The sequence below is a fragment of the Barbus barbus genome (assembly GCF_936440315.1).
Source record: "Barbus barbus genome assembly, chromosome: 18".
Taxonomy (NCBI): Eukaryota; Metazoa; Chordata; class Actinopteri; order Cypriniformes; family Cyprinidae; genus Barbus; species Barbus barbus.
Genome location: NC_136746.1, coordinates 19,951,345 through 19,978,812, shown reverse-complemented (window position 1 = coordinate 19,978,812; position 27,468 = coordinate 19,951,345). Strand labels below are relative to the sequence as shown.

The 27,468-nt window shown below is 36.7% G+C and overlaps 3 protein-coding genes across 4 annotated transcripts in view; 2 read left to right on the top strand and 1 right to left on the bottom strand.

The window, feature by feature from the left end:
* LOC306884493 (tRNA (guanine(37)-N(1))-methyltransferase) overlaps positions 1-2,838 on the top strand; it is a 3,848-nt gene extending 1,010 nt beyond the window's left edge. The window contains exons 3-6 of one of the 2 annotated variants that reach the window (XM_079440399.1): positions 604-728; positions 820-1,462; positions 1,592-1,674; positions 1,897-2,838. In XM_079440399.1, coding sequence (XP_079296525.1) covers positions 604-728; positions 820-1,462; positions 1,592-1,647 — 824 coding nt within the window. In that variant the 3' untranslated portion in view covers positions 1,648-1,674; positions 1,897-2,838. Of the gene's footprint in view, positions 1-603; positions 729-819; positions 1,463-1,591; positions 1,732-1,896 lie in introns of those variants that run through there. The other variant, XM_079440398.1, reaches the window with a different exon arrangement.
* LOC306884494 (CDK-activating kinase assembly factor MAT1-like) lies at positions 1,778-20,861 on the bottom strand. Its single transcript, XM_079440400.1, has 9 exons — positions 19,842-20,861; positions 19,219-19,336; positions 15,183-15,335; positions 15,020-15,093; positions 14,816-14,919; positions 14,319-14,459; positions 13,832-13,963; positions 7,937-8,058; positions 1,778-2,175 (listed from the first exon to the last, which is right to left on the bottom strand). Exons 1-9 carry the CDS (start codon positions 19,891-19,893, stop codon positions 2,061-2,063), a joined length of 1,011 nt encoding a protein of 336 aa, XP_079296526.1. The 5' UTR covers positions 19,894-20,861; the 3' UTR covers positions 1,778-2,060.
* On the top strand, positions 20,022-27,468 carry six4a (SIX homeobox 4a). The gene is made up of 3 exons (XM_079440397.1): positions 20,022-20,918; positions 23,570-24,207; positions 24,928-27,468. The coding sequence occupies exons 1-3, from the start codon at positions 20,137-20,139 to the stop codon at positions 25,404-25,406; spliced, it is 1,899 nt and encodes a 632-aa protein (XP_079296523.1). The 5' UTR covers positions 20,022-20,136; the 3' UTR covers positions 25,407-27,468.

The following is a 27,468-nucleotide window of genomic DNA, read 5'->3' as shown; positions in this document are numbered from 1 at the left end:
ATGACTTTTTCTGTGGATCACAAAAGAAGATATTTTTTAAAAGTGTGTAATGTGAAAATCAGGTCCAATGGGGTCCAGTGTTGTTTGACATTCCTTCTTTTGTGCTCTGCATAAGAAGCAAAATCATACAAGTTTGAGTGTAAATTTAGTATTATTTATATAAAACTATTGTTTTTATTAATATTTTGCAGTAGCTTTTATATTTACATTTTCAGTTTGCAATATTTTTAGATTTTTCCTTTAATTCACATTTTTAGTCATTTGATGTGCTTTTGTAATTTTATTAGTTTTTTATACTATATTTAGGTTTCATTTATTTTTTAAATTTAATTCCAGTTATTAATTTCAGTGCTTATTTTCATTAGTTTTTTTCATCTAATATTTAATATTTGTATTTGAATTTTTTTAATCCAATTATTTTATTTCAACTTTATTTCAATTACCAAAAATATTTTTAATAGCTTTAGTCATAGTTAACAGTATTCACCCTGATTTAGAATGACATGAAGGTAAGTAGTTTATCATTTTTGGCTAAAATACATTTACATGTGTTTAATTTATCAAATTCAGGTCTTTTTATGGGTTTTTGGTGTTTTGTTCCAGGTCAAGTAATCATAGATAAGAACCCTGGCGTTACTTGTGTGGTCAACAAGACCAACACCATTGATTCCACTTACAGAAACTTCCAAATGGAGGTTCTGGCAGGAGAGAGTAACATGGTAGCAAAGGTGAGTTCATCTAATATATAGAGTCGCATATTCAGTTACATCAGATTTCAAAGATACATCTGTCTGTAATCTACCTTTTATCCTCTCTCAGGTACGCGAGAATGGCGTGTTTTACGAGTTTGATTTCTCTCACGTGTACTGGAACCCTCGACTGAGCACCGAGCACGAGCGCATCGTTTCCCTTCTTCAGCGTGGTGATACTGTCGTGGATGTTTTCGCCGGGGTCGGTCCATTCGCGATCCCAGCGGCCCGTCGAGGCTGCGAGGTCCTCGCTAACGACTTAAACCCTGAGTCCTTCCGTTGGCTCCAGCACAATGCTAAACTCAACAAGGTTGACCGAAAAATAACATCATTTAACATGGATGGACGGGACTTCATCCGGGGACCCGTACAGGAGCGCCTGCCTGCTCTAATGAAGGGTTCACAAAAGATTCACGTGGTGATGAATCTTCCCGCACTGGCTCTTGAGTTCCTCGATGCCTTCAGAGGTCTGCTGGGCCCAGAGCCAGACCAGAGTCTTGACAACCTGCCGCAGGTGCATTGCTACGGGTTCTCCAAGGAAGATGACGCTCAGAGGGATGTAGTGGAGCGGGCGGAGGCGAGTTTAAAGACTTCCCTGCAAGGACAGTGTTCTGTGCACCTGGTGAGGAATGTGGCACCCAATAAGGAGATGATGTGTGTGAGTTTTACACTGCCGAGAGGGGTCTTATACTGCTCACACACTCAAGACAGAGGTAAGAGACTCTCACATTAACTGGAGTCATTTGGCAGCAGTATTAAACCATGAAATAAGAACATGCATAAGCCATAGTGAAGATGTTAGGTTATTTCAGCTGAGCTAAAATGTCTCTTTTTCTCCATAGACATTTCGGAGGAGCCGAATCCTAAGAAACAGAAGTGTGAGGATCCAACAGACTGAATATACTCAGTGTTCCCTGTTAAAATGGTTTGTTTTATTTTTTGTTCTTTTAATTTTTTTTAAATAAATCATTCCATGCAAGTGAATGCTGTAGCATTTCTTTGAGAGGATCACACAACCAACAACACTTACACACAGAAAAAAAAGTTTATTTAACTGAAACAGCATTACAAAAATAACAAAACTGATCAACAAAAATATCTGTACACCTATTAAAGCTTGTTTATGTCACTCTTCAACAAACTCCAGGGTATTCTGAAGCTGGCCCCCCGAATGGGTCATATTCACAAGGAGTTCTTCACAGGAATCTTTCCCATGCATCCAAACACTCACTGCCTCTCGCTTTGCTTGTCAGTGAGTCTTTAGGAAGACTGATGAACAGATGTTGTGGCAGTGGCGGTGGTTCTGTAATATCATAAGGGGAAGAGGCCACTGAAAGCATCTTGGATGGCACGATGGCATGCCAGTCCTGATGTATAACCACCAGCCTGATCCTGCAGAGATGCTGTGCGCACATGACTCAGATACCTGGACATGAGAGAGGACGATTAGGTGTAACAGTGAATAGCTTAACAGTGGTTTGCAAACTCACAATTTTGGCTTTGAGTATAATCGGGTTAATCCTCTAGAGGGAGCAGCTCTGTTGTTTTACATGCATGAGACCATGGAGTTCACAATGACCAGAACAAATTTAATTTATTTAAAACAGAAATAAAATGTATCAAACAAAAATGTCAGCTGTTCCTATACTGTTCTTATACTGTTTCTAAATGTAATGTTATATAACATATTATACACTACTGTGCAAAAGTTTGAGGTCAGTAAGATTTTTTTTTAAATGTTTTTGAAAAGTCTTATGCTCACCAAGGCAATTATTTGATCAAAAATAAAGTAAAACAATAATATTGTGAAATAATATAATTAAAAAATACTGTTTTCTATTTTAGTGTATTTTAAAATGTCATTTATTTCTATGATGGCTGAATTTTCAGCAGCCATTACTTCAGTCTTAAGTGTCATAAGATCCTTCAGAAATTATTCTAATATGCTGATTTATTATTATCTGTACTGAAAATTACATTTTTGTCTAACATTTGTTTGAAACATCTTTTGTAACATTATAAATGTCTTTACTGACATTTTTGATCAATTTAATGCATCTTTGTTGAATAAAATGTATTAATTTCCTTCAAAAATCTTGCAGAACTATTTTGAATATTATATATATTCATAATAATATATTATGAATATTATCATGAATATTATAAAAATACATTTGTATAGCTACGCCACATTTAAATATATAAGAATGTAATTACTGATCATATTAATATGTAACAATGCGTCAAAAATATAACTTCTTCATTCATACATTCTTTTCCAAATTGACAACTACTGGTTACCCACAAAGCATCAGGACAAGCGTCAGAAACCTAATGCTTGTGGGAGGGACTCAGAGATCTCACACCCCCAAAACTCTCCAGCAGCTGGAGTCCACAGCGGCCATTCATTATGAGAGAACTGAAAATTACATGTAAACTGATACTACAGTGAGAGGCAGAGAAAATGGAAAGAGAGAGAGGGACGAGGAGGAGAGTGATAGAGGGGGTCAGGTATCATCAGAAACACTTAAGCTCCTCTCAGCTTCACACACTTTCTAAACAAACAGAGATTACTGAAGCACTGGACCATGAGCTAATGCACACAGAATGCTGCTTCAGTTCTCCATCATTAATCCACAAACCACACATAACATTCCACACGTGAATCACTGTTAGCACTTTTTAATCCAGATTCAGAAAGAAAAAAACCGGAGCAAAATAGTCTTTAAAACTAAAAAATGGATTTATCTTTTCAGAAAGAAAACAAAAGTCAGTAAATAAAAGTTCATGACCTTCACAAAATGGTGTATGTTCACCTCACATGTAGTCAAACTAATTGCAAATTATAAATAAATTGTATATTATAAACTGTATGTTTTCCATAGTTTGTATATTGTAAATTATTTTCCATAAATTGTAAGGCTTATAATTTTGGTTTGTGGTTGTGTGAAAATGAGTTTTGGGGTCAATATGATTATTGAAAGAAATTTCTTATGCTCACCAAGGCTGCATTTATTTGAAGAAAAATACAGTAAATATTGTCAAATATTATAATTTTAAATACATTTTAAAATAACTGTTTCTGTTTTAATGCATTTTGAAATGTAATTTATTCATGTGATGGTGCAGCTGAATTTTCAGCAGTCATTACCAGTCTTCAGTGTCAGATGATCCTAAAATTCAATATTCTATGCTGATTTTGTGATTTATTATTATCAATGTTATAAACAGTTGTGCTGCTTAATATCTTTGTTGAAACAAATACATTTTGTCATTGATATTAAGTAATTTATTTTAAGTAAAAGTCTTTTGAAACAACAAATGGGACTATATTGCTCACAAACTAAAATATTAAATTGTTGGTAATTACAAAAAAAGTTTAAAAAGTTTAAATAAGTTAATAATTTTACATGTTTTTATATGAATGAAACTGCCTCAAACTGAAGTACAAGAAGAATATTCCTAAAGGAAGAAAAGATTTCAAAGAAAATTGGAAGGTAGTTTGAAACGTGACTAATGTGAGGGTTTGGACTATGTCTAAAATGTTTAGGAGGATATTACTGGTTGCCTGACTCTGGCTCCAGCTATCTTGATGTATACTTAACAAGATGGACATGTTGCTGACATTGCTCATGTTGTCAACTGGATGAGGTTGAAATTCTAACATGAACTGAGCAGTTGTTAGTTAAAACATGCAGCTGTATCAGTGTTGACACACTGTGGTGATGATGGTGTGTGTTCTCCGTCAGAGGGATCTGCACGTCTTGCCAGCCTTTAATTCCTAATAGAAGTTGAGAAAGCCTTTCCGAGCACAGGATTCAGCACAGAAATATTCTCTCAGAAAAAGCAGAGAAAACTCTTGAGCAGCTGCTGGACAATCTGTCATTTTAACAGGGTCAGTGTCACACACACATTCCTCAAACAGATCTGGTTGCCCGCACTGCTATGTCAGACACACGTATATCAAACTACAACTCATCCATGACGCAAATATCCTCATCAGAGTTCAAAGATCAAACTCATCTACGGAGGAGGCAAGAGACTGGTCCGAAGGTATATTGCTGTTTACAGAGGCAGCGTGTGTCTGTAATGCATGAAGACGTGTAGCATGGGTTATGTTTTAAAGAGATGGCAACAACTAAATCTGAATGAGGCGAACGATAACACACACCCATACACATCTGGGAGATCATGTGTGAAGATTCCTTGCTCAAAGGAAAAGCCGGTACTGTGAAATGCAAAATTCACTCAAATCTGTGGACTGAGAAATGGTGAACAAGTTTGGTTTGTCTGTCCATTTTTCCACAATGCACCCTATGGGTATGTTTTAAAAGTTCAGCTCTCTATTGCTACCTCTTACACACAGAAACAGGGGCCATTTGCAAGCCAAATTTACTCTTGAAGCCAAGGCCAGAATCTTTGTTTTAGGCTTGTTTGCATATGCAAATATCAAATCTCAAAATGCAGTTTCCAAAAAAAATAAAAAAACCTTACAGACAGGGAGAGATGGAGGGATGATGAATGGAAGACGTGTCTGCAGTCATTGACCCTTCTTGACAAGTATATTATAAACCAGATGGTCTGGCACTGAATGCTGATTGGTTAGAATTGGTTAAATCCAGCCGTGCTGAGAAAAAAAAATAAATGATAACTATTATGATGTGAAATACCATTTTTAGCTGCATAAAGCATACTAAAATAAAGAAAATATGTCAGGAAGAAGATCTTCTAGAATTATGACGCTTAATAAATTACCCTAATGAAATTTTTATATTTTTATTATTAAGTAGAAACTCCTTTACTAGGTTTTAACTGTTTGCCTTGGACATGGTTATATTCACAATACCTCTTGTTCTTTATTACCCAAATAAACAACAATCAACCAGATTTATGCCGAAAACCGCAATAAAACTACTGACCCGGTTCACACACGCGCCCTCTTCTGACCTGCTGATGGATTACTTCCTGTCTAGCACAAGATGACTTCCTGTATGCCAAAGTGTGTTTCTGTAGAAAAAGTAGTCTAAACATTGGCATGGCAATGAAAGACAAGTCCTTGGCAATTGCTCCAACCTCAAGAAAATTATACTAAGGAATTCAGTTATTTAATTTTTTTCACAATATTACCATTTTTACTTTTTTCATCTAACAAATGCAACCTTGGTGAGCATAAGAGACTTCTTTTTAAAACATTTTACTGAACCCAAACAAACACAGACTCACATACAAGTCCTGTCCGATAACAAATGCCTCTTAAACTAATTACCTTATCAAAATCTCTGCAGACACATCTCAAAACTCACCAGAGACATCACTCAACACTGACTGACTGTGTGTGTGTGTCCTGAGAGGGTTTGTTGGGAAGATTACTGATCCATGAAGGGAGACTTGTACAGCCAAAACTTATATTTATATGCAACATTGTAAGAATAGAAGGACATATTTAAGGCATAGTTATCTCCCAAAAAAAACTCTATAACGCTATTCAAACAATACGCACACATTACATAGACGCAGCTGACCACACTTGAAAACATTGTGTGTGGAGGAAAGAAAACTTCAACCCAATCACCTCCTTTCAAGACGCAAACGCACACAGCTGTCTTTAATAAAATGCCCCACCCAATCTGTATTTATACAGGTACAGAACAGGGACGGACACAGAGGACGGGGTTCGCCCCGGGGGTAAGGAGGAAGTGAATACATACATGACCCTCCAAAAACACAAACCAGTCCAACATAAATCTCCACTAACTCGCTGTCAAAACACACTAAGACAAATAACAAAAAACAATCCGTCTCTCTGTCAACCTCGCACACACACACACAAATACTCAGAGACTCGTCCGCTCTCGACTTCAAAAGACTGAAGCTGGAAAGAAAAAAAGATGATTTCAGAACGAAAGAGAAAAAGAAACAAAGAGAGAGTGATCCACCCTTTCATCTCTTTTCATAACCCTCACTCTTTTTCTTCTCCTGTCCGCTGCTTTTCAGCTCAAACCACATCACAAGATCCTCTGCTGAAGATTCCAGTTTGTATCTATCTATCTATCTGTGTATGTGTGTGTGTGTGTGTGCGGGTTCAATACAAATTAAGCTCTATCAACAGCATCTGTGACAGAAACACATTTACAATGGAAGTCATAGTTAAACTTAAGCTTAATTTCCATTCAGAGGTGAACAATAATTTTTTTCATCATCAAAATTCTTAGAGATATTTCAGAGATTTACATTCTGTCATCAGAATGTTCATTTTGGGTAAACTATCCCTTTAATACTATAGTCATCAGTAGCCTAATAAAAGCTGTTTTATTTGACAAAGTAGGAGCATGCTGAGATTATTAAAAAATTATTATAGAGGTAGGATGTAGTAAACAGCATTAGCAGAATGATCATTGCATTAATGAAAGGACCGATTATGCACTAATTTAGCTTCAAAGACTGTGTGTGTTTGAGAAGAGTGAGAGTGTGTCTTACAGACAAAGTTAAACTTAAGTGAAGCATGAAACTGCAAGCACAACAAAAATGTAAGCAGACTTCCTGTTTACCCTGGGAGCAGTGCACCATGGGAGATGTGGTTTATTTGTTTAAATAAGAGGTCATTTATCTCTGTCAAACACACACTCTCAACAGAAAGGGAACAGAGAAGTTACAAAAAGGAAAAACTTTCTTATGTAAGTATTAAAAAAATGCCCATTAACGTACTGACATACTGATATAATATAAGTAACACTTTACAATAAGGCCTCATTTGTTGAATGAATGAATGAGCAATAAGCTATGCATTTTTACAGTATTTATTAACCTTTGTTAAAGCGGATTAATTAAAAAAATAACGGTAACTAGGTGCTTAGCATGCAATTTACTAGCATACTGGCTACTGGTTTGTTAGTACTTATGAAGGACATATTAATGACTCATTCTGCATGACCATATATTTACTATACATTTATCGATATGTTTACAGCTATTAATATGCAACAAATTATGAGTTTATTGAGGCCATCATCAAAGCTAATAGTTAGTTAATAGTGAGAATTGGTCCCCAAACTAAAGTGAGACCAAAACAAATTTTTCATTGTTAGTCCATGTTAACTAATGTAGTTTAGTAATGTTAACCAATGAAACCTTTTTGTTAAGTGTTACCATAATATAATTCCCATTAACAAAATGCAGCTGATTCTTACCCTAATCGGCCCAATTGATTCAGTTCTGGAACGGGCGGCCCGTATGTGTCAATGCACAGAGGCTGATAGATGTACAACACCTCCTCCACGTGAGACACAGAAGCAAAAGATACAGTCTGACCCTGAAGGAAAGAGACAGAGAGAAAGACACATTTTTGCACTGTTTTGGCAAGACAAATGCACAGTTTTTGTTATGCCAATAAAAAAAGACCACTAAACAAAAATATAGACAATATTTAGATAGACTGACAGCCCAGTTGTTTCAAACCCGGCCCATGAACACAGCCAATTATCGACAGACAGAAATCATTTATGATTGGTTGTGTTCTGATTGGCTAAAAAGGCATGGACACTTGTTTTACAAAGTCTGGTTGTCACAGAAACAACTGTGATTTCTGAGGACAACCATTTAGAAAGTAGGTACATATACCTATAAAACTTGTTAGATTTTTATTTCATTTTCTTTAAATATAATTTAAATTTTACACTATTTTATTTAACACCATTTGAGGTGATAATATTTAAAACATACTCGTTGAGTTTAAAATGGAACTGTTAATGCAGATGACCTCATTTAAACAACACTAACAGATATTCTGTCTGAGATGAAGTCACACACACACAAATGCATGGGTGCCAACAAACACACACATCCCTCTATGGATACAGATCCAAGCAGGGGATCTAAAGATGTATGACAACATCACTCACTGCCAACACACATACACACACACACAAAGGCAACACGCACAAGGGAGATTGAACTTGCTGGAGACAGACAGAAACCACAGCATGGAGGGAGGGTGTGTGTGTGTGTGTGGAGAGGGAATTTCCATGGGAGAGCTTCTCGTTACTTAGGTTTGAAAATACTGCATGCATTTATACGCCAACAAAACAGCAAAGTAAAATAATGCCACACAAAACAGGGTAAGAAAAAGAGCGAAAATAACAGTGATACAAGTAACTAGAGCATGAAAAAGAGCACTTGTGAGGGACCTTTTACAATCTGTTAATTAACTGCAATTAAACATTCCAAGTGTGAGCAACCTAAGTGCATAGCCAAAGTACAAAATTACATTTTTGCAACACTAGGGCAATGGTGGGTCAATTCGAAATTTTATGCCTCAAACAATCCAGAACAAAAAAAAACACACAAAAAATTCCAACATTTAATAAGAAGAAATATTTTTGGAGCATCATATCAGCATACGGATTACAGAATGATTTCTGAAGGATCATGTGGCACTGAAGACTGGCTGAAAATTGAGCTTGGCCAACTGCCATCACAGAAATAAATTTCATTTTAAAATATATTTGAATAGAAAACAGTTAAAAATGGTAATAATCTGTCATTTACTGTATTTTAATCAAATAAATGAGCAAATAAATGACAATAAGAGACTTCTTTTAATTATTATTTTTTTTTTAATCTTACTGACCTCAAACCTTTGGACAACAGTATATATTTAAAAATAACAGAAAAATAAGATCATTGCGATTTTTTTACCCCCACATTTTTTATGGTAGCTTGAGAAATATTTTTGCCATTCAATTTAAAACTAGTACTGTTGCAGTGGATTTCTTTAATAAAGTTACTTGCCAGATTTTATTTATTCACTAAAAACTATTTTTCCTCACATTGAACCCAGCAAACAACACACACACACACACACACACACACACACTTGCAGGTTCATAAAAAGTGGATGCAGCACTCCAATTCTACAAACTGAACACTTTAACTTTCTACATACACTCAAAATGTTTGCGGTTAATAACGAACTCAAAATAACAAACATAAATTCTCTTGTCCACCCAGCTTGATCAGTTCCAAACTCACATCTCACACACAAACACAATCTGTCAAGAGATTTCCATGTCAACACATACAAACCATCCAATCATAGATTACACTGTCAACAGCCTAATACCAGTGGGAAACTCTTCAGAACTCCAAAACACACACGCACACACGCACACACAACCGCAACTCAAAATGAACATCTGCGCTCATCATTGATTTGTGGTGTTTTATATGTGTATGTATAGAGAAATGCTGCTGATTCGGAGTATGCTGAGTGACTATAGATACATATTCACTCCCCAGCGCCCTTAAAACAGAGCTGGCGGCTCGATCCATCTTCATTACTATGCGGGGGTGGAGAGGGAAGGAAATCCCTGAGCTGAAACACCCCTCCAGTTGTCTGCGCATTCATAGTTTCACTCCAAGCAGTTACACACAGTTTAACGGGGCCTTGTGTTCAAATCAATCATATATCTGCTGCGTTTCGACATTCAGTGCCGTCCAGCGCTTTAACCTCACCCCTGCCTGGGCAGTGAATCAGTCCATATGTTTGACATTAACACATAGTAAACATGTTTTTACAAGGTGGACTTGAATTTCACATTTTTAAAATAAACCATCTCCCCTGGTTCTGCATTTTAGACTTCTGTCTTGGGAGGCACAGAACATTTTGACTGGCATTGGAAAGGCTCTACGATGCAACGACTCATTTGTTTGTTCATTCTGTGGGTGTGATCATTTTCCTCACCAAACCAGCAAATGCCAGTTATTTGCTACAAGTATCAACCAGAATGTGGGACGGGATTTGGAAAATTCTGTTGTAAACTATGCCTTCTCAAATTTGGTTTTGGGAATAAGACCAAAAGAAGACTGTTTCTCCAAAACATACATGCAAATCTTAAAGGGGAACTGGATAAACTTCTGTAGCAATTTAATCAAAGTAAAGTTTCTTGTACCAGAATTTAGTTTTACTGACCACAATTTAACTAAATAAAAAACAGGCTGTCGGCGCCAATAGCCTCGTGGTTAGTGCGCCGACATATAGCGCAGTTGTGCTCACAGCGACCCGAGTTCGCTTCCTGTCTTTAGGTCCTTTGCTGATCCCACTCCCCTCTCTCCTCCCAATGCTTTCCTGTCATCTCTCTACTGATCTGTCCATTAAAGGCATAAAAGCTGAAAATATAACTTAAACTGTTTTTGCTACTGTACCTTTAAGAGTTTATGTAAATAACTATTATGATTAGCTATTCTCTTTGTACCAGCATAGTACACACTGTCAGTCACCAAAGCAGAACAAGCTGACCATAGCTTATTCTGCCAAGAACCACTCATTTAGACATTAAGATCCGTATGACTGAAATTTAAAATAACATTTTGATGTAATATTTGGAGTGAGTAAATATGAAATCAGATGTGACTATAACAACAACAGCGGTGTGCCCAAGAATATCTTAAGCACACATTTCAAATCTCTGATCTTTAAAAAATCTGATGAAAAAGGCTCTGTTTCCCATTGGACTGATAAAAACTTCTGCACCTTGACAGAAAAATTACATATAGTCAGCCATCAGTTTCACTTTGGCTTTTAGATAAAATTGTAAAGAGTTATTTATTCTGATAATTTACATTTACATTGAATGCATTTGACAAAAGGAAAGCAATAGGGCTGGGAATTGTCATAGACATCCTGGTTCATTTTGACAATTATATTTAAGCTGTTTGATGTGTATTGCAATTTTTTATTTCATTTTTCATCAGTTTTTAAAAGTATTTTTCATGCATTTAACATTTTGGCCCTCAATGTCCAAGATATTAATTTCTGTTTGTTTAACTACTTTAAATATTTAATCATCAAAACAAACAAACAAACAAACAAATCAAATGTAATTATAAAAGTAATGTGTAAATTAATTCTAAAAATGAATGATTTTAGTTTACATCTTGATTTGATCTGTTTTTTTTTTACATTTTAATTTATATTTGATATATTAATAATAATTTATTAATTTAACTATTTTAAGTCATCATATGACACCACTGGAAGTTTTCTAAGGATCCCTGGTTGAGAAGCATTGCTTTAAAGCTAATTTATACTGTATTATTTTTGTTAAGAACTATTAGCTAAAATATCTTCAAACAAGAATTGTCCATAAAAGTTTTTACAGAATAACTGTTGACAAAACTCAATTAAACAGCGCATGTTGAGTACATTTCTCTTTTGGATAACTCAAGAGGAATGTGAGAGAATGGAAAAAGGTTTCTGTTTCACATGGGATGAGGCAGGAGAGCGCATCGGGACTCTGACTATGCAAGTCTTCAGGACGCTCCAAGGTCAACAAATATAAACTGTCTATCAGCACCTCTTGCTGACCTTCACACACACACACACACACACACACACACACACCTCAGATCAGCACATTTGAAAATGATCACACACACACTCACACTGCTCTGCATGGGGCACAAGAGAAAAATGTCACAAAAACACAGATATTACCACAAATACAACAAAATATACTCATCAACACATTATCTTAAATATCTTGTCCTATTCACAGCAAAATAATCATCAGTCGCTGAATTCACACTGAAAAAGTGTCTTGAATTTACTGTGTAACACTAGTGAACACGCATACAGGTTCAGTGGGGATAAAGTGAGCTTTGTAGACCCTCCAGCTGGCATTAACTGAGCTCAAGTAACAAGTGTGAGAGCCAGTGCCCTCTCCATGCCCTGTAACACACACTATTTTGGTCTCCAAGCCTCTACTGGCTCTGTCCACATGTATGCCGAGTATGATTCTGGCTGCAAAAAGTCAGACGAACACACACATTGCTTAACTGCACATATGTGCGTTAAATATAACCAAATACGCATGCCTCCTGCCTATTAGTCTAAAGCTATCTAAAGCTGACGAACACTTTTTTGCTGGTACTTTTGCCGCCATGTGCCAAGATCCATGCCAACATAAACACCACTCATCTCTTCATGCCAACCACAAGACACGTTTGTGGAAACTTATGCACTTGGATACACACACACAAACACAGACAATTGTGCACACTGTTTCTGTTTTTACTCTCAAACGGCAGTTTTTGAGATGTATTGCTCCCCCTCCTCTTTTGCATACACATTCATGACATGTTGGTTCAGGTCTGTGTCCTCTGCAGTGACCGCTGAAAGGATTTTATTTTTTTCTTTAAAGAACAAACCTGTCTCACCTGCTTTACAACACAGACGCACCACAAAATGATATAAACACACACACACACTCCAACGTCATACTCAAACATTGGCTAATACAAGCATGCTGGTGTGTCTGTGTACACGCAAATGCTTGTGTACATAGTGTGCTGAATATAACACAGGAAACCTTTATAAACACATGAAAAAATCTATTAAAAACATCTATATAAAATAAATATATATATATATATATATATATATATATATATATATGTGACCCTGGATCACAAAACCAGTCATAAGTAGCAGGGGTATATTTGTATATATCCAACAATACATTGTATGGGTCAAAATTATAAAAAAAAAAAAAATGTATGCCAAAAATCATTAGGATATTAAGTAAAGATCATGTTCCATTAAGATATTTTGTACATTTCCTACCATAAATATATCAAAAATTAATGTTTGATTAGTAATATGTATTGCTAAGAACTTCATTTGGACAACTTTAAAGGAGATTTTCTCAATATTTGTATTTTTTTGCACCCTCAGATTACAGATTTTCAAATAGTTGTATCTCAGCAAAATACCGTCCTATCACAACAAACCATACATCAATGGAAAGCTAATTTATTCAACATTCAGATGCTGTATAAATCTCAATTTCAAAAAAATGTATGACTGGTTTTGCGCTCCTGGGTCACATAGAAAGAAATAAGTAAATATATATACTGTATATGTATATATATATATATATATATATATATATATATATATAATTCTTCATTTGGTGGCATTTCTCAGCTAATTGGAATTGATTTGGTTAATTATTAATTACTATGATTAAAAATGTTATCCACTACCCTGCCGATTATGCATGCATGTATGCATGTTGTTCCCTCACCATCATTATTCCAGTAGAGAAGATGTTTGCTGGCTTAACATTTTGCTTTTGTTTTTCTATCTGGGTCTCCAGCTGAGCAGCTCGATCTTTATGTTGGGCCAACAGCATAGCCGCAGGTAACTTGGAACTTTCCTGCAAACACAAACACAACATTGAGGATATGCTTTTAATTTAAACATTTTTGACACTTTAATTGACAGCGAGGAGAGGACAGTGATGGATAGGAGGGAAAGATCAAGAAATAACACAAGTTAGAGTCAAACTTGCCATGCTTGCAGAAGCACCACAACTCAACATGCCAGAGCACTAACCACTAGGTTGCAACTCCAACCAGATTAGGGTATTGTATTATATATTGTGTGTGAAGTATATGAAATACGGACCACAGACAAAAAAGAAAAATCTAAAGTCAGATACACATGCTAAAGTAGAAAGGCAACGAAACATCAGCCCATGGACCAAATCAACACTTAGAGTGTGAGTGTACCAGTTCATCCAGCAGGGCCTGTTTGTTTTTCCTCTTGGTCTGTAGTTGTCTCTGTTCCTCCTGCAGGGTCTCCAGTCTCCTCTGCTCTGAATCCTGCTGCTCCTGTAACAACAGCTCCTCCAACTCCTCCTGCTCACGTGTCTAAGTGAGGCAATATTAAATTAAGGATGGAAAGATAAAATAAAATAGTAGTAGTATATATTTATTTGCCATGTCAGCATCTTAGGCTATTTTCATTGCAAAAACAATAAAAAAATAGCAGTATAACAAATACAATAAAAACCAGAACAAACAAACAAGTTCTATTACACAAGATTTTTTTACATTTAAAATAAAATAAAAAGCTCAACTGTTTCTGGAGCACATGCACATATTGCTAAACTGTGGCTCCAATAATATGTCATTCAGATCTCTGCTACAATATGTTTCTGCTTAAATAAGATTCTCACTTGTGGAATTATCCAACTGTCCAATCAGAACCATGCACACATACTCACTAGTTTGGCTTTGTTTTTCTGAATAATGTCTCTGTTATCTCGCTGGTACTGTTCCATAATCTGCTTGGTCCTTTCAACATCCATGTTATTAGTCAGGTTAAACACTGGACAGAGAAAGAGGTAAATAAATTTAAAACACTAATTGAATGTGAAAAACTGCAAAAAAAAACAAGAGTATGAATAAATAAATGATATGCATCTCACCAATGTCCTCCACTTGCTCCAGGTAGTCATTATATTCTTTCAGAGTGGAAAAATCAAATTCCCTCTTATTATAGCTGAAAAATGAAAGAAACACATTAAAATATAATAATTAGCCACTAAGACAATTTTGGATGCATATATACACGTTTTTTCTGCCACATACATTTTGAGAACCTTCTTGCGGATCTCCACCTCTTTATCGATGGCTGGATCTTCGAAAAGCTGCACGCGGAAATTACTCTTTCTGAGAGGAGTGTTGCACTGCACACAGTTACCTGAGCCACGGACAAACAGCATCTCCACACAGCTCTCACACCTGAAACACACACACACAAACATTTTACTCACATTGGCAGAGGGTCTGCTGAATGAGGGTCAAAATCAACAGTAATGAAATGTGAAATCTGCTGGAAAAGTCTTCAGATGTGATTCCACACAAACACACATTTCAATCATCTCACTGCTTCAGAGGGTAAAATTTGGCCCTCGAAACTTTCCAAAAGGAGCCATAATTTAGACTAATGGATAAAACAGAGGCCTGATATGTGTGTGTGGTGGTCTTAATCATAATGGAGTGATGACGGGATGGGTTTGAAGCAACGCAGACATACACATGAGCTGACAAAGTACAGTGTGTTAAAAACCAATGTTACATCTTGCCCAGGATTTATGCATATAACTAATGCTGAGTTTCAACTAGATTTTCTTAAAAATACAGTAAACAATCTTTCGTTTTCCACTGAGCAGTTTAACTTTCCTTTTCTCTGTCTGTTTTTCATTTCCCCACTCTTTCTAGAGATTAATTTGCTCTCTGAAACTGTTCAATACGCCAGGTACTGTATATGACACAGTGGACAAACTTTGAAAGAGGGAACATTTTAAGAAATAAAAAAAAAACTAACAAATCATTTGCTGTAATTGCAAACTGGCTTTTGTTAATAAAATATAACTTTTTTTATTTTAGATTTTTACGTTTTATTGATAAAAAATGTTAAATGCCACAAAGGGTTAAGTAAGCTTATTTTTCAATGAAACTATTGCTTTTATTTAACAAGATAGTTTAAATTGATGCATCAAAAGAATTTTACATTGTTACAAAAAAAAAGCATATTTCAAATAAATGCTATTCGTTTTAACTTTATATTCACCTGAAAAAAAGATCACAGCATTGATAATAATAATAAATGTTTCTGTAGCACCAAGTCAGCATATTAGAAAGACTTCTAAAGTATCATGTGACACTGAAAACTGGAGCTATGGCTGCTGAAAATTCAGCTTTCCCATCACAGGGATAAATTACATTTTTAAATATATTAAAATAGAAAACAGTTATGTTGTTAATGTGTAGCAATATTTTACTCTTTTAACCATATTTCTGATCAAATAAATGTTGAGTATCAGAGACCTCTTTTAAAAACATTAAAATAAAGTTTTACTGACCACAAACTTTGGAACAGTAGTGCACATTTGTCGTTTGTGATGCTGGCAGTGCAAAGCATCAGGAATGTGTGTACTAACCACTGCACCATAGCTCAGCTGAGATCTGGCTTGGGTTTTCTCTGAAGCATCTCACCTGTCCACTTTTTAACTCACTTTAAAGGATAGACTTTATTTCTGAACATACACAAGGTGAGTGTCCATGTGTGAGAGAGAAAACGACAGACCTTTAAAAACTCGAACACAGACTCTCATGTGAATAAATGCTAGACATTCCCTGCTCATTCCTCCACTCCCGATCCGTGTTTGTCAGCATGTTGAGAGGTTACTACACTCCTCTAACTCAGCACAACTGACCCCATCACGCACACACAAAATCTGCAAACTCCTGCATTTCACACACAAACACACACACATAAGCTACCTGTGTCCCACTCATCAACTATCTCTCACACACACCTACTTGTGCCCTTCCCTCTTCACTGCTGCAGGTCATCAGGACACACTCAGCATCAGTCTAACAGTCACAAGCACAGTTTTCCTCCAATACAGGCACTTTTATGAGGCATTTTTAATAACACTAACAGATTTTAGGTTTTTCACATGCTTTTCTATTCAATTTCATTATTTTACCCTTGTAGACTTTCAATCTTAAAATACAAGTTAATTTTTTTTTTTTAAATATGACTTATTAGACTATTATAAAAACTATAACAATCAAAAAAAAAGAGTTAAATAACCATTTCGATATCTGTAATGTCAAAAAAATATTTTTTATTTCCACAAATTATGACTGTCCCTTAGTTATGGTGTGATTTCAAAATCAACTAAAGTTCAGAGATCTGATTTGAATTTCTTATTTAATCGTGTTTTTACATATGCAAAAGAGTAAGAACAACTGACTACAATTTGCACATGGCTTGCTTATCAAAAATGATGACTTGATTCTCAGAAAAAATATTATATTCTTCACAACTTCTAAACTTTCTTTCATTGTGTGAGCCATCCCATGCAAAATAATCATTCAGTTGTTTAAAATTTGTCAGACATACATGTAGATTCCATAAATATCGAAGAATTTTTCTGTTTAACACATAACACAAAATAAATGCACTATATACAAATAAATGTACATATTACAATTTACTTTTCCCAGTAAACCACTACCTGCTATTGAAATCTAATAAGCTCTGTGTGATACACAATAACATTTAGCTGCGTGTCAAGAAAAACGGAAAACAAAAATTACATTTCCAAGGTTGACTGCCATGGTAAAAGACATCTACACCGAATTTGGTGGCATTGGCCAATTTACTGATACAATTTAATTAAATGTTTTAACTTTTTTACTTAAATGTTTTAACTGAGTTACTACATTTGGCATATACAGTATGCAATAGAGCTGTAATGTCCCACAAAACACTTGACAATTGCAGTTTAGAGACTGTTAAGACTGTTTCAAAACCTGAGCGATTGAGAAAAACTGTAAGAGTTTCTTTTCTCTCAAAGTCCTGAGGGCCAAAAAAAGCCCATAGTTGAAGAAACACACAAGCAACATCTCCTTCCACTCCATCATCTGTATTTAATCACAGACTATGCTCATTAGCTGCAATTCCTTCGTCCTGATTTTCTGCATACAGATGTAAACTCATGAAATGAGCAGGGGACTGTGTGCTGGACTGTCTCCAGCAGTGTGTCATCAGTGTGTAATATATTCATACAATCTCTGAGTCCCAGGTCAGCAGTCCACCATGAGTCCTTAAGTTCTCTGCAGGTCAAGGGCATCCAGAACACGAGGAGTCACCCATGAGATATACATACTACACCCTCTCTGTGACTAAATGACTACTCTCATGCACCAGATGAACAGCTAGTTTGAACACACGTTCGTCTGTATTCATCCCCAATACATTTATCATTGTATTAGATTCCACCAAAATACCACTGTTACACATTTTTGTTATTACTACAATAAAACGGCCAAATTTAGGTCAGCCCACACAAAAAAATACTATAGTCATTTATAGTAAATACTATAATGTTTTTGAACCATACTATAGTAACGCACTTGAATTAATTTGTTGTGGTAATTCTATAGTCGCTGTGGTAATTTAACAACTATAGTAATATAAACAAATTACTTTAACCAATACTGTATTAAGTTTTCTGCAACTATTGGGTATATATTACAATACACTATAGTTTACTGTAGTAAAAACTAAAGTATATTACAGTATTTATTACATTTTATTTGTTCACTATAGTTAATACTACAGTATGCTGTAGCATTCATTAACAAAGTGTTGTAAATACTTATACATAATACACTTTACTATAGTATGGTTCAAAAACACTATAGTATTTACTATAATTTATTATAGTATTTTTTCATGTAGCTGGCAGAACTGTGCCCACATCTTAGGTTTATTGGTCATGTATGTATCAAAACATAACTTTGAAGTGTAAATTATTATAAAAGCTCTTTATAATATTTGTACATCACATGCTAATTTGTTATGATTTTGTAGTTATGGCTGAAAGTACCATGGAAACTTTTTTGTAAAGAGAGCTTCAAAACAGAAGTTAGATGTCATAAAAATACTGCACTCACAGGTTGAAACACTGGCCTTATTACAGCAAATATACAATATAATAAAACACATTACACAACTTTTAGTCTTGGCCATGACGAATCAAGCCCCACATCTGGAGGATTAGGGTCTGCACAGGTTTGAATAAGTGTCCTGACAGCAGGTACTCACAGCGTGTGTCCGCACACATTCACCATCAGCTTCAGAGATGGATTTCTGTATTTGGTCGTCTTGCACCTCGGGCATCCCTGATCATCCATTATTAGTGTTAATATCTGTTTTAGTCCGCCTGCAAAAGAAAAAACAGCAATCAACACACTCCAGATCGCATAGGAGTGTTACATTCAAAATCGTCCGGTGGAAACAAATATGTTTATTACAATTGTTCCTATCTAAACACTGCTCTAGTTTGTGAGCTCTGTCCAGCGCTGAGTTTCAGAGATAGATAGATAGATAGATAGATAGATAGATAGATAGATAGATAGATAGATAGATAGATAGATAGATAGATAGATAGATAGATAGATAGATAGATAGATAGATAGATAGATAGATAGATAGATAGATAGATAGATTTGGTTGTATTATATATATATATACCCTAACAATAATTGTCGAAACTAACTTTTTATACAAAGTTAGACCAAGATCCTTTCAAACGGAGATAAAATGGGTAAGGCTTGTCGTTTTGTAAATGTCTGTGTTGTTTGAGTGTCTGTTGTATGAACAATCTGAGTCTGTTAAGCTCAAAGTAAACACACAGCAGCACACAAAAGCTTCGAATGAGATCTCACCTATAGCGCAGGTGAGCTGCGGGAGCGCGTCACGGCTGAGTGACAGCTTCATTACAATGTGTTCGCCTCGAAGCTGCGTTCGCTCCGCCCCTTTCGAAATTTCGTGTAGCCAATCATGTGTGTCCCCCTCAAACTATCGGGCTGAGAAGTCACGCTGCTGGAGCGAAAGGGGAAAGCTATCCACTTACAAAGACACCCGATATCACTCGCATGGCGCACGGGTAACCTGATCAGCTTTGGGCAGAAACGAGGCGGGGTGACGGGCTAAAGGAATCTGAGGTGAAGAATAAAAACAATGTCTGTTTCCTCTAGTGAAGTGACAGTGGCAGGCGAGATTAAAAAGGAAAATGTGAAGTACACGGAGCCTCTCGAGAGCTCCACGGACAGTCGGAGGCACGTCAAACTCCTGACTCTGGACACTCCGGTAGCCACCGGGATGCTCGTCGGGCAGACCTCTCCACCGGAGCGCAAGATGCCCACTATGGACTCTTTGTCTGCGCACACTTCACCCGCAGCAACCGCGACCTCTTTGGCTTTTTCACCGGAGCAGGTTGCGTGTGTCTGCGAGGCTCTTCAGCAGGGGGGCAACGTGGATCGACTCGCCCGGTTTCTGTGGTCTCTCCCGCAGAGCGACTTACTGCGCGGTAACGAGAGTATCCTCCGCGCTCAGGCGCTGGTGGCCTTCCACCAGGCGCGCTACCAGGAGCTTTACAGCATCTTGGAGAGCCACAGCTTCAGCCCTTCGTGCCACTCTGCCCTGCAGGACTTATGGTATAAAGCCCGGTACACGGAGGCGGAGAAGGTCCGCGGTAGACCGCTGGGCGCAGTGGATAAATATCGCCTGCGACGGAAGTTTCCCCTGCCCCGGACCATCTGGGATGGAGAGGAGACGGTGTACTGCTTCAAAGAGCGCTCCAGGAATGCTCTGAAGGACCTCTATAAGCAGAACCGGTACCCGTCCCCGGCCGAGAAGAGGAATCTGGCCAAGATCACGGGACTGTCCCTCACACAGGTCAGCAACTGGTTCAAAAACAGAAGGCAGAGAGACAGAAACCCGTCAGAGGCGCAGTCCAAAAGGTGAGGAAAAACTAGAAAGCCACAAACACAAACTTTTTTTCAATGAATGAATGAATATAAGACGTCTGTTAAGAGATTTAATTGGCTTATTGACAAGACTGAGATACAGTAGTTAAGGCAAAGTTTTCTGAGAGTTCTTGGGATTTTATTATTGCTTCTAAAAAAGGTTTCTGCTTATCTGCTTATGCATTGTCACAACTTGTGAGCATTTACCAGTCTTTTTACATTTAGACTCGTCTTTAATTTATTCTTAATGATCTTAAATTATAGAGAGAAAAAAAACATGCTTTGATCGAAATTTTAAAAGGCAGCTTCTAAAGGACATTCAAACGTGTGCGTAAAATGTATCGCGTGAGTCACCATCTCGTGTATGTGTGTGTTTATTTTTGAGTGAGTAGCTACTCGGGCCCATTGACGCGTAAGGTTCGCCCCACCACATAAATCACTCCGAACTATTTACTTTTCTTTTTAGCCAGAGGGGATAGGAAAACCTCCTCTTCAGCACTCTGTTTTAACACACACACACACACATGCACTGGTAATACAGGATTCACTTAAATGCTTTTCTCTTTGTGAACAAAGCTCCAGCGCACCTGGTGGAAATGACCTCCCTCCAACACACATCATTTTTTTTCCATTCACAGAAAGCTGATGTCACACGTTACTTGAAGAATCTTGATCAGGAATGTTTTTGTCATCAATCATATTTTATTATATATTTTACACTTGAATGAGACCATTTTAAATTTAGGCCACATGCAGCTGTGCCTGCACTCCATAAAATTTCCAAAAAAAAAATCACTTCTTATCCTAACAATTCATCTTTGGCAATATTACGCAGAACATAAATGCATTTGTATTTATAGAGGACATCCTGTGCTATTCTGTAATGCCAAATGTGGAGGTGTGGCAAATGTGATAATATTAATAGGCCATGTCATTCTTTTTTAACTTTTATAGACTCAGGACCCCCATTCAGAATTTCAGCCAGGAACCCATCTAACAAAGATATGATCGGTAGCATTAATATAATTAACAAACATTATTACCTTTTATCATGTTCAATAGATTAGGCCTATCAGTGTTTGGAAAAAAAGTTGAAATGACTTTTATCTAAACCCCAGGGCTATATCATAGTAATAATGGGATAACGGGATAATAATTTAACAATACTGAAATGTGTTTTTAAATAGAAAACAAAGAAATAGAACAGAACGCAGAGGTCTCGAGGCCTCTTTAAGAACGCGACGCAACACGCAACGGCCCAAACACATGTAGGCTATACAGACAGACAGAACGCGTCCTTTGTTTAATCTCCCGTAACATAATGATGTTATCGCTAAAAAATTAAATGCCAAATTCTTTTGGCTGGCTGTGAAAAGGAGTCCTGTCGGAGTCACACAGCTGCTGCAGTCATTCACTAAACGCGCCCTTCTCTCTCAACTAAACGAATTTATGTTTGGACAGCTGAAGGCACTGTGAAATATTGTCAGTGGATGAATCGCGCTGTGTCGTACTTTAAAATATCAGCTAAATTTAACCTTTCGTCACCGGCGGCCCATCCCCGTTTGGCGAGGGGCACTGTGGAAATAAAGCTGACCATTTGTGAAGTCATGCTGTGTTCGCGGGGTTGTGTCGCCATAGGACTCATTGCGCCAAATGGTGTGCGTGCGTAGAAAGAGTCTATGTAATATAGACAAGATTACCGCGGACACATGAAAGCTGTGATGTAGGGGGTCCCGCGGTGTGAAGTGGATACTCACCTCTCCATTTGTCCGTGCGCGCTCCCGTCTACATCTTCCTCCTGCAGCTGCGTCAGTCCGCGCTCATGTACAGTTATGCAGAGCGTGAAAAGTAATAATTCAATATTCCCCCTCTTTCTTCCAGAGTACTTAATTGGTACGAGTGCTCAGCATATAATGTTGCCAAAATCATCAATATTGGTGTCAAAAAATACTAATTCCATTATGCAATAAAAATTAATAAAAAACAAGTTATTTACTGATTTAAATAGACATTTAGACTGTTAAAGAATTAATTGAAGCGAGGACACCTGGATTTGATCTTTTTCAGACAGTTTAGAAATACTAAATGAGTTTGATAGTTTGTCCAAGTATTTCTATCTTATTTTCACATTGAGCACAGACCTCCAATTTGCTTTCATTTATATTTTTATTTTCCAGTGGTGCAAAATATGTATTTTTTGCAACTTTTATGATTTGGTGGACTCTCTCTGCATGTTTTATTGTTCAATTTACATTTATGCATTTAGCAGATGTTTTTCTTCAAAGAGACTTACATGGCTTTCAAGGTGCACATTCACATTTCTTGCATTCCCTGGGAATCGAACCCATGACCTTGCTGTTGCTAGCGCCAATTTAGTATTTTCAGTTTGTGATATCTTATTGTTTCAGTTGTGTGTATTAAGAAATTGTACAAAGTAATATTAACAATTAAAGTGTTAAAATATAATATAAATAGAGTAAAGCAGAAATCTAAGAATTTAAGATTTAATAAATGACTTAAGTAACTAAGAAGATTAAATAACTATACAGAACATAAATCTGTTATAATGAGCAGAAGTGTAGAGATGGAGACAGAAAGGAAGACACTCACTGTTTCTCATCTCTCTGTCTTTCACATTCTCTCAGTGAGTCAGATGGAAATCACAGTACGGAGGATGAGAGCAGTAAAGGTCAGGAGTCTCTGTCCCCGTGTCCGATGTCGACCTGCAGTGATGGGACTGTGGGTAATGCAGTTGTGTCTCTCTGCTCTGGAGCTCTGGAGGCCGGTGTCATCGTCCAGCAGGTTGGAGACAGCAGGAACTCTGTCTCGCCACCATCCGTCATCTTTAACGGAGTCTCAGTTAACACTCCCACCTCTGTTTTCCACAATGGCACCCCTTCATTTCTCTCCACCACAGGACACGTCCTCTTCAGTGGCATGAACTTGGGACTCCAGTCCCTGGCTTGCAGATCAGTGGCAGATGTGGAGATGGATGGTGCAGGAGAGGATAAACCGGTATCAGCAGACCCTGCATTGGCGTACACCTCGTTTCAGTGCATTGTGAATGGGACAGATGTAGAGGTGAAAGCAGAGGATGTGAGGCAGGATGTGTCGGTCCAGGACCAGACCACGTCTATTAGCTCAGCATTCAATGTGACTCCATCTGACGGCTTGCAGCTTGAAGGTTACAGCTTGGTTTCTGAAGGCAATGGGACCTCGATGCTCAGCAACAAGGTGGTACTTCCATCTTTGCAACTCTCATCATCTTCTTCACCCTCATCAGGTAAGTGAGTCTCAGCAAACATCACTCACAAGATAACATCAATCCTTTGAGCAGGATGAGGTGCGTTGTGTTTGTTATGAGTGTCAAAGAAATGATTTTTAATGTTTTTGAAAGAAGTCTTATGCTCACCAAGGCTGCATTTATTTGATCAAAAATACAGCAAAACTGTAATATTGTGAAATCATTTTACAAATTTAAAACAACTCTTTATATATGAAAAAATATATTTTAAAATGTAATTTATTAATGTAATGGCAAAGCTGGATTTTCAGCATCATTACTCCAGTCTGCAGTGTCACATGATCCTTTGGAAATCCTTATAATATGATGAATTGCTTCTCAAGAAACATTTCTTATTATTATCACAGTTGAAATCGGTTGTGCTGATTAATCTTTTTGTGGAAACTGTGATAAAGTTCAAAAGAACAGCATTTATTTGAAATATAAATATTTTTTAACATAAAAGTCTTTACTGTCACCTTTGATTAATTGAATCCACTCTTGCATTTTAAGTCACAAAACAAATTTCATAAAATGTCAGAATTTTCCCTTTTTTGTTGTAGATTATGTTGTGGTCATTGACTCATATACCAAATCATAATTTAATATTAACTGTATATCCTTTAATATTTGTATGCCATACCACCAAAAAAAGTTTGAGAGCTTTATCCTCTCTCTCATCTTCTGCCATTTCTCACTCCTCTTTCTGTCATCTGTCAGGTGTTGTTGATGGCAGTTCTCCTGCTCCCGCCTCTCTGTGCCACAACCAGGTGGAGGAGCAGGACAGGCTGCAACTGACCTCACTTGACCCCAGCACAGCACTCTATGGCCTGGCTAATGTACACACACTGTCTGCTGTGAAGAAGGAACCTATGGAGACTCCTGGTGGATACCTTTACCACCTGGGTTACAGTCCTGACCCCACCCACAGCTCCCCCACCTCACTTAACACAACCATGACAAACACCCAACAAGACTACACCACTCTCACAGTGAGCGCACCCTTACTTGCCCAAACGGACCTTACCGGTGAGTTCAGAGGTCATGATGCCCAGATTACCTCAAACCTAAATGGAGGCTTCCTATGTGCGGTTTCAGAGGGAGGGAAGGGCGAGATGGGAGAAATGGACGATGTAGGGGAAAAACAACTGACAAATCTAAAAACAGTGCATATAGAAGAAGAGATGACTGACCTTTGAATTTAAGTGGAGGAGGTAAAATCACAACGCTATTTTGAAATATTGATTGGTTTTTATGTTTTCAGCCTCTGAATGTTTTGATGGTTTTTTTAAGTATTAAATTATTTTATCAAATCTGTCACTTGGTTTGACTCCAGTTTGGTTTGGAGAATCTATGCAAAGTGATATTTGAAGAACACAGTTTTTGAAAGTGTTTTTTTTTTTCTTTTTCCTCTTTCTCTCTATTTCCACACACAGGTACCTTTTCAGCTATACTCTATAAGTATAAAAGATGTTTTCAAACTGGGGTCCAGAGACCCCCCAGAGGTCCACAAGAGAGTGCTAGGAGGTCCATAGACATTATTATTGTTTCATTCTGGCTGAAAATTTAGAGATTAATTACAATGATTTTATTATTTTTTATTATTTTATTCTTTGTTTCTCTACATCTAACAAAACTGATATGTAGAAAAAGGAAACAGAGTATCATAATAGAAACTTAGTATGTTCCAGATAATATTTTATACACATTAAAAAACACTTATTTTTGTTTTTCACAGTAGAAATTGGGTCTTTATACACAAACGTAAAGAGCTGCCTTTTATATTTTAGGAATGGTCTCCTATGCTATGGGAATAATCATTTGGGAGTCCATTGTATCAAAAAGTTTGAAAACCCCTGGTATATAAAATAATATTTTTTTTCCATATTTCCTCTATATCCCTTCCATCAATCATTTTTAAGCGTCCTTGAGCTTGGGAAAGGCGCTATATAAATTAAACACATTATTATTATTATGTCATACTATTTTAAGTGTTTACATGCATTTTTGAACTACAAGTACCAGACAGCTCTCATTTTCTCTCTGTCGCTCCCTCTATCTATCTCTTTTCCTCTCACAGTGGGGTGTATACGTATGTGTGTTTTATGAGAGTCACCTGCTAGTTTCTGCCAAGAAGAGTTGAGTTTAGCAGACAGGTGGACGTCTGGTCATGTGTCATTTGAGTCAGACCTTAAAGGTCACCTCCCTATGGAAACACACATGCACAGATACACTTTATTCACATGCAAATTAAAAAATACAAAATCTGTGACAATCTTTGTGGCATTGTTATGGTCATTACATTGCCTACACCTTCCAATTGCTTTAATAATAGGCAAATAATATGTATTGTAGACAATACAAATATAAATACAAATACACAATATTTTCTTATACAAATTAAGGGATGAGTCAGAATGGTGGTTGGTAATCAAATGCTTGTCACAGATGCTGTAACAGATGTTGTTCGACTGTCAAAGTTTAGGGTATTATCTGTGCACAAAATAGGCTAAGAACTGCTTGATTCATTTGAAATGCAAACTGTTTTCAGACAGAAATATGGGTAACTTAAACCTGCTGGTCATTCCAAATAGTGAAAGCAATTGTTTTCCTAAAGGATCTGATTAAACTTACCATCTGGGTTGTACAATGTTTGAATTTGCTGTCAAAACTAATATTACCAAAAAAGCAATAACAAGCAATAAGAAAAATCATGCTTTTAATTTATACTGTAGATTAAATCAAAAATGTCTGAAAAGATATTAAAAAGACATGTCAGCACAGTTGTAAATGTGAAAAAAACTTTATATGGTTGTGTATGTGAGTAAGTTGTATGTTTGTATTTAGAAGAGTGTGTGTTTTTGGTTACAGTAGTTTTTGGTTTTGAGTTTGTTTTTTGTGCCGCTTTGCTTTCTGAGGCTCAACATTTGATTGGTCTTTAGGTTGCCTGTCATTTTTTTATTGTTATTGGTGCTGGTTTGACATCTGCAGTATTTAACTCCATGACGAAAGCTAAGCAGCCATTCTGGGAATGAGAAATGACTTTTAGAAATGAATGAAAAGTCTCCTACAGGATTATCAGAAATGAAAGGGATATAGGTGTGAAATAAGCTAACATATGGCTGTAAATATATGAGCAAAAAGCAAAACAGCCTTGTGAATAATGTTTTAGCATGAACAAAAAATTTTAAGTTATGTATTTTTCTAAAAAAATAAATAAATAAGAAGCACAAAAAGTGATTCATTAAATATTTATACTGG